At 40.0% G+C, this 12,849-nt stretch overlaps 1 protein-coding gene across 4 annotated transcripts in view; it reads left to right on the top strand.

Annotated features, from left to right (window-relative positions):
- The window catches only part of ryr3 (ryanodine receptor 3), a 157,660-nt gene that overhangs the window by 34,996 nt on the left and 109,815 nt on the right, over positions 1–12,849 (top strand). For 2 of the 4 annotated variants that reach the window (XM_049589529.1, XM_049589528.1), the window contains exons 4-9: positions 2,006–2,026; positions 7,452–7,526; positions 7,858–7,936; positions 8,319–8,431; positions 11,502–11,601; positions 11,839–11,932. In XM_049589529.1, coding sequence (XP_049445486.1) covers positions 2,006–2,026; positions 7,452–7,526; positions 7,858–7,936; positions 8,319–8,431; positions 11,502–11,601; positions 11,839–11,932 — 482 coding nt within the window. The remainder of the gene's footprint in view (positions 1–2,005; positions 2,027–7,451; positions 7,527–7,857; positions 7,937–8,318; positions 8,432–11,501; positions 11,602–11,838; positions 11,933–12,849) is intronic. The other 2 variants (XM_049589531.1, XM_049589530.1) reach the window with 1 other exon arrangement.

The raw sequence follows: 12,849 nt of genomic DNA, 5'->3' as shown, positions 1-12,849 counted from the left end.
TTGTTCCGCTGAGGGGGCCACAACCAGGGCGTTGTACCTGGTGTTCAAGGGTGTTTGGGTGGGTGGTGCGAGTCAAGGTTTCCCCAAAGAACATTGCATTGTAATGAGATGCTCAGTGTTATTCACCTTACCTGTCTGTGGCTCTGTTATTTTGGCTGATCGGTCGATGTTAGACTTCCTGGAGGCAACTAGGAGCAAGTTTTTATCCATTGAATCAAACGGGATCAAATTAATCTGAGCCAAGTCCTCAACAAGGGCACGTCTCAAGCCTGTCGTGGACGGGAGGTTCTAGATGTAAAAGTGGATTCATTTATGTTTTCCTAAGATGGCAGTTACAAAGTAGTATCTCCAAATAGTAGGGATTCATGTGTTAAATATGAAGTTGAACATTTTAGTACAAGTCTGGGAAAGTAACTTCATTAAATTACTGTAACAACTGTAGTGGCCGATCAATGCTTTACCCATAACACTCTGTATAAATGGCAGAAAATCTAAAATCCAGAAACAGGCTCCCTTTAGGCACTACTCTAAATCTTGTTGCCACGTCAAAGATGTCTCATCTGACAAATGTTACTTAATTACTCAGTGGCAGTGTGATTATTTTGCACATATATCTGGACCAAATTTTGACATTGACAAGTGAATATGCTAAAAATCAATGAGTAGGTTGGATTAAATCCCAGACACAAAGCAGACGGACCACATCGAGCAAATCTCTGAACTACTTTAACACCAAGAACTGCAACTGAATTCTAAATAGAGGCTGTCTCTTCTCATTCTCTGTAACACTTTCCTGTTTTGCAAAAAGAGATCAGAAGGCAGTGATAATGAAAGGCCGTCAGGGGTCAAAGAAAGGAGGGAAATTATCTGTGAGTGCACTGCCGCATCCACACCCTCCTTTTCCCTACAACCTCCGTGCTCTCTTGATTTACACTAAACAGAGCGAGCCCCTTCCTCCCCGGCTCCACTCCAGCTTCCTTGGCATGTTTATTAGAGCAGGTAAGTAATCTCCGATCGGGCGGAGGCTCTGTACAGTGCCACAGGAGGGGTGTCATCGGAAGGCAATGGATTCGTGTGGTCTGTAAACCGCTGTCAGATGCTGATATTCACTCACGATGCTGCGCTCTAACAGTCATTTCATGTGTCATTTAATCTCATCGCCCGGCCCTCCTGGATCCAGAGGGGGAGGTCAAGGAATGCGAAGGGGTGGCATCACAATGTTTGGATGAAATGCTAATTTGTTTTGGGAAAAACAAAGAGAAAACAGTGCTTTAGTCTTAGATAGATCCCAGCATTAAATTTGGACAAACAAACCATGACATACAAGAAACTGCTTATTAGTGGCAGCGTTTTTTATTTTCATCACTGTTCCTACTGGATACACATGGCCTGTGTTGCTTTTGAAAGTTCCTCGATTAATGGGTCCAATTATTATTATTAGCTTATACTTAGGGCAGACCATTGGTATGTAGGAACAGAGATGACACAGCTATGGATGTATGAATCATTGTGCAGTACAGCTGCAGCAATCACAGAAACCCGAGCATGACACAGCATTACGGTGCTATTTGCAAGATGAATTGAGTATAAAAATCCCACATACTCATGCAAGATAGCCCAGATAATGTGTTGTTGTGCTGGGTGACTCTGGCTACCACTGTACTTTGCACAATGCAGCCTTCTGGCACAGATGGTTTTTTAAGTGTCTTATTCAGTATACCGCTTGGGTCCTCGCCACTGGTGAATCAGGCCTGCATTGTTATTAGCCTGGGTAGCAGATTTGTTTTGTGCTCAACAGTACAACATTGTTGGCTGGCCCCGTTTGGCAAGACAACACGACGCTGGCTTGAATACAAACTCTCTGGTAGCGAGGCTAATAAATCACCCTTCCCTTTCCTTTCCACTGTAAGGGGCCCATTTCTCACTATTGTTGCTCAGATTTGTGTAATTGACTGCCATACAACCCAATAACACATTCTTTCCATTTGTATTTGTGTGTTACTAGAGTGCTGACCATGAAAAATGGGTAGGTCCATGAGTTCGTTCATCCATCATGTCGTCAGTGTGCATGACAGACTGCCAAACGAACGGGTTGAATTCCCGGCACTTTCACTTGAAGTGACGCCCATTTCTCGATTGCCATAAAAGCTGCATTTATAGCGTGTACGGCATTTAGCTTAAACGTCCATGGCAGGTATCGCAATGTGGGGAGATATTAAGCTAATGGTAATACATTTCAATTTTTCCACCTCAGCACATATTGTGCAGGTGGATATTAAAATACATTTATTTCGCTGTAGACTCCCTTCTGGATAGTAAATTAAGCTTTCACCTCACCGTAACTCTACATACTCCCTTTCCCCCAGCCAGTGTGGGGACAATCAATTAGCCTGTCACAGATGTCTCTGAACTTTAAATTATGGCAATCTTGAAATAGACATCCGTTGGTGCTGTCACCTTGTGCACAGGAGTCAAATGCATTGCCTCGTCTCTGAAGACTACTTTGTGTGCAAGTGTGCAGGGACTTTCAAGTGATAGTGTCTGCTTCTCATTTGCTTAAGCTATTCATTATCCCTTTTTTTTTGTTTTTTTATGCAATTAGAGTCAAGCTTTAGTTTACAGCTTACAATGTCTGTGCTCTTAAAAGACACATGCATATACATATATTATTAGATTTTGCTTACAAAAGCAGTAATGATCCCTCTGGTTTATCTAATTTACTGGATCTAAATGAAAGGATCTGGAAACCCACACGTTGGCAGAAAACTCACTTTGTGGTTTGGGTGTGCTGCTCTGTTTTCTCTGGGTTTGGTTCTCTAACATCAATTCGTTTACGGGAATTGACACGAGGAAATGTCCCTGAAATCGGTTTTGATTTCAGAGTGTTCACATGCACTACTGTTGAGCAAGGCCGTTGCAGATGCCTCGAGGATTATTCATCCGTTCTTCCTGTTACTCACACAACACACTGGACTGCTAACACCTATTTATTATTTTCATCTTTAACATTCCTCACCTGTGGTTTTAATTTTTAGAATAACATGTATGTATGTTTAATATTTATTTGTTTTTTTCTTTCAGCTTTCATATATTACACATGACAGCATACACAATATTTTGATGGACGGTTTTGTAGCAAACACAATGCAAATGGAGCACAATCACTGTCTCATTAACCAAATGATTTAAAGGACAGGTCACTTAATATTTACATCAGAATCAATATATCAGATGGTACTTAGAAAATGAGTCTGGCATGACTCCCTCATACACGGCCTTGAAAAACTGATTAGTTTGCAATTTCCTGTGCTCAGATTCTGCCATATAAGAGAAACCACTGATATCAAGTGAACATTTAGGTAAATTACTTAGTCATGCTTTGGTATAATGGCTCTGTTAGGCTTTAGCAAAGAGAAAGCACACACTGTTTCATTTTTTATAAAGCCAAGAAAGCAGGAGAATGAAAGATCACTTCAGGACGTTGGCTCAGTGTCAGTGATTACAGCAAAGCCACCAAAATCATCCATGTGTTTTAAGTAGATTGTATTTTACACTGGCCTATTGCGCTGCTTCTAAAGTCATCAGCAGAAAATAAATTGATTAAATTCACCATGTTTTGGACCGATTTAAGAAATTTAGCAAGTTTAAATGTAAGAATTTGATGCTTACAGCCTTTATTAATGTGAATTTGGGTGGCTTTGGCACTTTTGGTACAATTGCTATGATCTTATGTTAAAATAAATAAAATAATAATAATAATGATAATAAAAGTGCAAATTTTTGATCCATTACTACTATTTTTTTTTTTTACATTTTGCTACTTCATACTTCTATTACTCTACAATTAAGGGTCAAATATCATACTTTTTTTAGCCCACTATATTACTTAATAACTTTAGTTACTGGTCAGGCTACTTTACGGATTCATATTAATAATACAAAATATGATCTATGATAATGATTAATTAAATTTACAACCCAAAGAAATTATAACTAGCCCCACAAATACGGAAGGAAGCCATTGCATTCACAGATTACACCAGGACGTCAACAAAGCATATGGCAAATTCATTGCTGTCTAGATCATGATATCATAATTATGACATCAGCATCTCATACTGTAATAATTACAAGCTCACTTGTCGTAATTATGATGTAAGGTGCCAATTTTTTTTTAATGCAATTCAGTGTATGCAATGCACTTCCGTAGACAAATGCCAACATAATACGATATAATGGTGCATGGTCGATATACTTTTACTGTTATTTACTTGTTAAAGAGATTTTGTGAAATAAAAAAAAAAAGTCTGTTAAAAAATGTTAAACAGGGGGATGATTTAGCAAATTTAGATTTGTGTATATGAAATTTACCTGACAGGATCATGAGGTTTGTCATGAAATTCAAAGAATTAACATTGCTTTTAAAATAATTATAATAAAAAAAAACACCTTTGAGTTTTAACTTTACAAAGTAACCGGTTTTTCCTAAATCTGTCCAAAACTGAAAAGAATATGAACCACTATGAAACAAGTGTACCAGTGTTTCAGGTTCATTATTGCAAAATACAGGCCTACATTTTTTTCAAATAGGTCAGCAAATCTTGACACTATTAGGTTAGAAGTGTAAAATTTTAAAATAAATCTCTATAAGTTTGTTAAAAATACAGAATTTGAAGGGGCAAAGCCATGCCTCCTGCCATTCAATGTCACATATCTGTCAGTTCCAAAATGACTTGGTGAACAACTGGAAAACCGGTACAAATAAAACAACAACAACAAAAAAGAAATAAAATAAAATAAAAAAGATGAAAATAAAACGTGTCATCACAGAATTCCGTATGACGTGATGACGTTAAGGATACGTGTTGCCAGCACTGTACGTGAGCTGTCAACTGTTAAATTTTCAAATTCTCACATTAACTTTGTGAGAGAAGCAACCGTCAAAGACATTTTGTGCTAATTAACCGAAGACATTCAGCTCAGTTTCTCATTAACGGTTCAGAGAAATACACGTCGATGTCAGGTGGGGACAAAACACGACTGGCTCGGATTACAGGTAAATTCCAACCCATAGAAACATCAAAGATGGCGCGCAATTAATGGTCGTAACGTTAGCTCACCTGGAGTGCTGTTCAGCTGGGTTGCGTACGGTTGCGTAGTACTGGAAGTTAGCTAGGTATGTTGCATCGGTGGCATTTAAAGCTAACGTTAGCTACGTTCAGTATAAATAATGAAATGAATCCCAACTTCATTTTAACATTCACTTTTTCTGTAAACTGTTTTTGGTTTAACTTTGGGGTGACTTTATTAGACTGTTGCCGTGCGTTTGTAGATACTTTAAATAATGTTAAATAGGAAAGTAAACAGAAAGAAAGTGGTAGCTTATTTTGTAGCTAGGTGTAACGTTAGCTCACTGGTGCAGCCATTATTGAATTGTTGCTGAGACGTACCTACCTTTACCTATCCCCTGGTAGCTTTGTTTTCTCAATATTTGCAATGCCTATGATAGGTGCTTCACTTAAAATCAAAGCCAGGCACAAATGTGATATATGCTCATCAGGGCCAGGGTTGGAAATAAACTTTCTTTCCACCTGCCACCGTGGGTGGTGGCTTTCAAAATCTGCTAACGTTAGCTACTCAACAGATGACCATTATTTCTGACTGGTGAGTAAAGCAAATCTAAGTTAGCAGCTACATGTGTATTTCACTGGCATTTGGCTGGTGCTAATTTCTGACCCCGATCAGGGCTAATCTAAAGCTAAATAATACATCATACTGACTTAACCTGGCTAGTATGCGTATATTACTACAGTGTGTGCTAATTAACCACTGGCATGGATTGTCAGAGCCAGCATCTACCATGAAACAAAGGATGATTATGGTGTCTCCCTATGTCCTCATGACTTGACACAAGATGTTGACCTGGGAGCCAGTTAATAAAAAAAAAAGTTTAAGACATAACTTACTGCACATGAAACCTCTTTCCCTAACAACAATATTAAAACAACCACACAAACATCTCTGCCTTTGTTTCTTCCTCAAATGCACTCATTGAAAAGCTGTTTAGGATACAGTAGCCTACTTACAACTGGAGGGGCACCAAACCAAAGGTCATAGTTCCTGGCACTGATGTGTCAGCACGACGGCAGGCCTGAAATACAGGCTGGCTCGCTCTCTCTCTAACACCCCCCTTCCTCCCCTCACTCCCAGCTGTTGCTGGATACTCTTCCCATTTTTCTTTTGATCAAACTCTGTTTCCTTTTTTGTCTGCCTTATACAAGCCATCTGGGAAATACTTGGTAGCCAAAAGAGAATTAGCTTGGGGTCAAATTCAGGGGGGCAGTTGTGAGTTCTCTTTAGGTCAGCGCTGGCAGCGCTAAAACAAGGTCTGGCTATGCTAGACTAGTTTAAATGTGACCCTGCGAGCAAACAAACACAAATTAATGTTGACAACTGGGCAAGAAGCGGATAGTTTTTATGTATTGCTCATTGGATAAACACTGCAGTGTGCCTCACTTTATTTAGACATTAGCACAGTTCCAGTCCTGTTATTGGTCCCAGCTGTTTCTATATGGAGTTTGCATGTTATTAGTCACCTTGAAAGACAGTCAAATATGGTAAATAAACTAAATTGGTGAGAACCGAGTGTCTGTTCATAGCCCTAACAATGTCCACTGTGACAGTGAGAAACATTTAACAACTAGTGAATGTGAAATAATATTTGTACATTATCAGGTACATACTTTTATTTTTTTACCATAATGTTTTAACTGATTAAAAAAAAACATCGGAAAAATTAATAATCATTTACTCAGTTGGTATAAAAGTGGAACAGACTCCACAGCAGCAGTAGGCCTGATCCAAATTTGTGTTTATCCAGCTCGCAATCCTAAAACCCAATAAAAATGGTTGGTACAGAGATGATTTAGATGTCACTGCTTATGGTACCATCTCTTTTTTTCTTCTGCTGCTAGAGGTTGATTAAAAAGGTAAGTAGAAAATTCTTTTTCACCCCACCAGTGGAGATGAAATCACATAATCTTTTTTTTGCTCAACTATTTTCTCACATTTCCTCTGCCATTGTGCTACAGTGTATGACAATTATTCTTGTTTGTCACAAGAATGGGCAAGCTGTCTAATGAGTGTGGTACTATACATGTTTGTTGGTTTGTTTGTGTATGTAGTTTTGTGTGCTTCCCTCCCTCTTTCTTTGTCTGTTTCCTGCTTGCACTTGGAATGGAGGTCCGACGCTGACGATACTTTATCCATTCAGTCCTGTGCAGTTTGCCCACACAGGGTCAAAAGCAGAGGAAACTCTTAATATCTGACATAGAGGTGACGTGGAGGTTACTAACGTTGAGTATGGATGCGATAAGTCAAACCTGACAGGGTCCAGAGGTCAAGGATGCTGGGATATGATGATAATCTGTCACTTGTGTATTTCCTGGCAGGCGGGTCAGGGGGGTGGACACCGGACCCTGCTCTACGGTCATGCCATCCTCCTTCGCCACTCGTTTAGTGATATGGTGAGTACCAACAATACAGCACAATTTCTATTTTTTATCCATAACTATTCCATCATAACTTTATGAAAAAAAATGAAGAAAGGTCCGTACACTGTAGCTATCTTAAATGCAATTTATTAGCACATCTGCAAGTGATGTTTCTAGCTAATGCTCCTCTTCAGGCGTTTATTGGTCCAGCACCTGCTTTAAAAGGTTTTTGAATGTATGTGTGTGACTGCTGTACCTTTTTTGCGTTATATTTTATTAGACAATTGAACAAGACTTGACTTCTGCTCTCAGCTTGTCTTAATGCTTTCTTTGACCTAAGACTAATTAATTTGCCACTTCCTAGTACCTGACCTGTTTGAAGACATCGAGGTCTCTGACAGACAAGCTGTCATTTGATGTCGGACTACAAGAAGATTCAATAGGTACAGTATGATTAACTGGCACTTTACAAAGTTCACTTGGCTTTTTTGCAGCTTTTAATTGAATTCCATCCTCCTGAGTAGCCCTTTTAGGTCGACCTCACCTTGAGATGGAATCAATACCCAGAGGGAAAATACTGTAAAACACAGTTACAGTGCTGTATTTGACATGTGAACTACAGAAACGCTTCAAGCCATTCATCAAGCGGAAACAATATTTCGACTGCTCCTTCAGTCTTGTCTGAGTCTGAGGGCTGTTTTTATGCTTTTTGCCACGTAGAATAGACAGTCGCTTAGACAACAGACCTGCTCAAATGTATGCGTGTATTCTACTTGATGTATGTCGCCAATAAGTGAGTAATGTTTTGTGTATTTGTATCAATAGGAGAGGCCTGCTGGTGGACCATTCACCCTGCGTCCAAGCAGAGATCTGAGGGAGAGAAAGTCCGCATTGGAGATGACCTGATCCTAGTCAGTGTGTCGACAGAGAGATACCTGGTAGGTCAAGTCCAGTATCTCAACGTACGATTTTTTGATACTTAACCTGTAACTGTGAAGAAAATGAGAACGACAAGATTATTTTTCTTGTGGTGCCACTGGGAAAACAAGCTGTAGAGGTTTGGCACAAAGACTTAACACACTATTTTTGAATAGAAAACATATAATTGATATGGATAGAATTCTTTCAATTCAATAAAACTTAATTTACTCCTGCTATTTTAGCAGCACCTTGCTACCCAGGTCGAGAAATACACCTATAATAGTAATAAGCAGAGAGGAGAGGAGGAAACCCCCAAGTAATGAATCCCTATTAGGAAGTCAGAAGAACAAGTTGCTAATGCTGTTTGTTGTTATATTATTGTTGTGCTAATTACTTACAAAATTACATTTGTTTTGATCAAGCACAAAGTACACTGCACATACTGCTATGTTTCATCTGTAGCTTGCTCCAAAGTATGATTTACCATCTTGATGAAAACAGTTTATATGATTAGACATTATGGCCAGTTAGCATTTTGATTTAGAAGCCATGAACTAAAGCACTCCCATGGTAAATCCTTTTCAAAAAGTAACAGACATTGTTATTGTTGAGCATTATCAACAAAGAATCATCTGTTTGGAGCTTGCCATTGCACACTTGAGAGAGGATGCAGTTTTAAAAGATGGTTTAATTGCAGCTTGAGAAATTGTCATTAAGTCAGCCTGCATTCAGTTTCTCATTTCCAGATAAGGGGTTTTTCTTTCATGAATATTTAGTTTTTCAGACAGTCTGGACACATCAGATAGTCTCTTGTTTCCTGATGCACACTGTATCATTTCTTATTTTACTCTGTCCGGTTTGTTTGTCAGATCTCACATAAATTCGGATTTTCTCTGTTTTTGTTTTTGAGGCTCCCTTTGCAAATGTTTTCATGTCAGACAGAATTGTCTGCCTCCAGATTTGTAAGAGTTTAGAGACAGACAATGCGCCAAGTGCAGGGAGAGATGGTTGTTTTTTGGAGACTATGCGCCCCACATAGCTTGAGTTATCTGCTGTGGTTCACTGTCTGTCTCAAAAAGGCACTTCGGAAAGTTTTATAGCCGTCGGATAGCTCTGATACCCATCTCACACCAGCCAACTTCAGAGTGACAAGGCAATTCAAGGGGAAAACTTTAAAACTTTACACTACTATCTGTAATGGAAATCTGATTACCCGTAAAGCCCTCCTGTGCAGTTTCTTTTTAAAAATAATTTTAAGCAAAGCACCCATCTGACTGATGAGCTTAGAGTTAATGCTGTCTTCCTCATGCAGAGCTACACACCCGACCTCAATTAACTTACTTGGTAAAGAGAGAGTAGAGGGAGATTTTAAGAGGGAGAGGCTGAGAGAGAGAAATGGAAGGAAGGAGGGACAGGGACGTGCCATGCATAGGAGAGTGAGTAGCACCGGCTTCCAGTGGCTGCTCCGGCCCCTCGGGGAGGGAAATGTGCAATTAAAGCAAAACTGGCAAAGAGCCAGACTTTCAACTCCTCCGATGGGAAATCTTCACCTGATTTGGCCCAACAGACGCTAAGCTTTTGAAGAACGGGACACATTAGAAATTCAGGCAAAAGCAATCATTGCCCCATCCCTGTGAACAATCACAGAGGTTCTGACACGGTCTTTTTAGGCCGAGGCATCTGTTGCTTGACGTCTTTGTGTCCGGTGAGGCTGAATTGTGTCAGCATTTTTTCTGCACTCTGCATCTACTGTTGAAGCCTGGTGCCCAAATGTCAGGACAATAAAAAAAAAATCAGATCAGGGAGTGCTGGTGCACAAAAAGTTTGACTTCATTCAGTGGTTAGAAATATGCTTTTGCACAGCATTCCCTCAATCCAGATAATCTGTCGACACACACAGGAACAGTAAGCTGCACATTTCCGAAACACCAAGAAAGAGTAATAAAATCTAAATGGATTGTTATATTTGGTCCAACGATGATGTAAAAAGCACATCGTTTTCTGGGGAATTCAGTGAGATGGAAGAAGATGTACCACATTTACATAATTTTACCAGTCAACACATGAGGTCTTGTTTCCAGCAGCAACAGTACCAATCATGTAGAATCAAATCAAGCATGTAAACGTGATATCCCGATTTCAGAAACACGAATGAGCCCTTATCCAGATTTTCAGAAACACATCACTGTATACATGATGAATACTACTATCCTGGTTACTGATTGCTACCTGCTATGTGTGCAGGTGCCTGTAATGTTTACAAAAACAAAAGGGAAATAAGAGTGACAACTTCAGTACTAATTTCTTTGCTCTGTTTGCCAGTAGCTGTCTGCGTTGAGCTCATCCCTGTCACCTACACAGACAACCGTCACTGTCATTATCACCAGGCAGGACAGGGGAGCAGTGGATGAAGATAAGCAGCCCGTCATTACGGAAAGACAAAACTCATGAGATGCTTTCCCTGCTGCCATCTTTTAGTATTTCTGTCATATGTCATATCACTTGGCTAAAGCAGCGCCTGTGGAGGTAATCGGCAGCACTCAGAAACCAGGATATCCTCACTGGTATCCGACTCTGGCTGCTTAAAGTTAGAGAGATAGCGAGTTTATTGCATTTGGGGATATAGCAGCAGCGCTAATCGTTTAGCAGCGGTACTTCTCCGTTGTTGAATACATACAGGGGAAACACTGGGCTGTAGCTGAAGGCTAGGATCATTTCAAGCTTTCTCTCGCCTCTGAATTCTGCCTGTAGGGAAATGGGAGCCGCTCCAAGTGTTTCTGCTGGAAGGAATTATTGTAGAGTATTATCTGTACATTGCTGCATAGAGAAACACTAACGCAGCAGTGCTTTTTAGCCCACAGCATTACAACACTGTTTGGCAGATCCGCAGGAGGGCACAAAGTTATTTTAATCTGTTTTTAAAATCCCAACAGCGGGGCATCTCCCTCCTCTGTGCAGTATTGCTGACTCCCTGTGTTTGTCTATGTTTCCCTCTTGCTAATGTAACTACTTCACTGGCAGTCTGTATCCTTCTGTCTAAAACCTTGTCTGTAAACATGACATAAATAACATTCTTCTCTTTTGCAGCACCTCTCTATCTCCAATGGCAACATCCAGGTGGATGCGTCCTTCATGCAGACCCTGTGGAACGTCCAGCCTACCTGCTCTTCAGGCAGCATGGCTGTAGGCAAGTTCATGAGCCCAGCAACCACTGTAACAGTTTCATCCAAGATAGTATAGCTCTCTTGTGTCTAATAATCTTCTGGACAGGTTAAGTCTGTTGCAATAAGGAAAACCCCTTCCAAGTTAAGCTGATGACTCATGTTATGATATTTACATAGAATAGCAAGTATCTGAACTTAAGTTCCTATGATTTCCATAATTTTTGCATGATTAAAGAGAGAATTTTTTTTGTTACTGTCAGGGTATTTGACGGGTGGACATGTGATGCGTCTTTGTCATGGGCATGATGAGAGCTTGACCATCCCTGGAGCAGACAAGAATGAGGAGGAGCAGAGGTTAGTAGCCAATTAGCTCAGCAATTCAACGAAATTGAGCTAATCCACAGGTTGCCTTGTACGACAGTGTACAAAATCTTTAAATCTAAAAACTGATAAAGTAGTTTTGAAGGATGATAAATTAGAAAACTGTTTAATAACTCTTTTCTGCAGTAATGCTGTAATTACTGACAGCCAAAGTAATTTAAGTCCTTGTTTACCAGCAGAGTAAGACTTGTAGATCAGAGTTTATGTTAGTAGGCACATGCTGATACCACATGTAGTTGTCCAGCAGATGAAAACATCAACGGCCAAAATGTCCAGTGGGAAATATGCCAGATAAATAAATGAATTAATAGAATATTAACCTAATATTGTGTGGCCTATAAGGTCATAGTCGTCATCTTTTAGCATGCTCAGTGTGTTAGGTTACTGTGTCACAGATCACGTTCTCCAGAAAGACCCCTCTTGTTGTCTTTCTAACACGGCAATCGGGGTTTGGGATAAACACCGTGAGGTATCCACTGAAATCCATCAACTTGGGCTACAACCAGGAGAAGATGAGGCTAGTGTACAAGCTGAGAGACTCACCTGACCTGTCTGTCCCAAACATCAACAACAGACAGTAGACAAGGCCATCAGTTGGACAACCTAGAAGGCTGTGATGAAAAGGGCCGTTACGTGTGCAGATTTGAGGAAGGTGCCCAAGCGAGGCTTAGCTTCCTTATAAGAGCCATGTTTGTTATCTTTCAGCAGTGCATGTTAGTAGCTTACCAGAGAACATGTAGAGTTTAGGATATACATATATCCATTACAGACATTCTGCGAGATAGTATATCACATTAAAGATTTTCTGTCCAAATGCTGAGCAGTGAGACTCATTCAACATCACTGGTATACTCCGTCCCGGAACTGTGGCAATAGCAGAAAGTCTTCAC

The sequence above is a fragment of the Epinephelus fuscoguttatus genome, linkage group LG11 (assembly GCF_011397635.1).
Source record: "Epinephelus fuscoguttatus linkage group LG11, E.fuscoguttatus.final_Chr_v1".
NCBI classification, from domain to species: domain Eukaryota; kingdom Metazoa; phylum Chordata; class Actinopteri; order Perciformes; family Serranidae; genus Epinephelus; species Epinephelus fuscoguttatus.
This window is presented reverse-complemented; position numbering and strand designations above follow the sequence as displayed.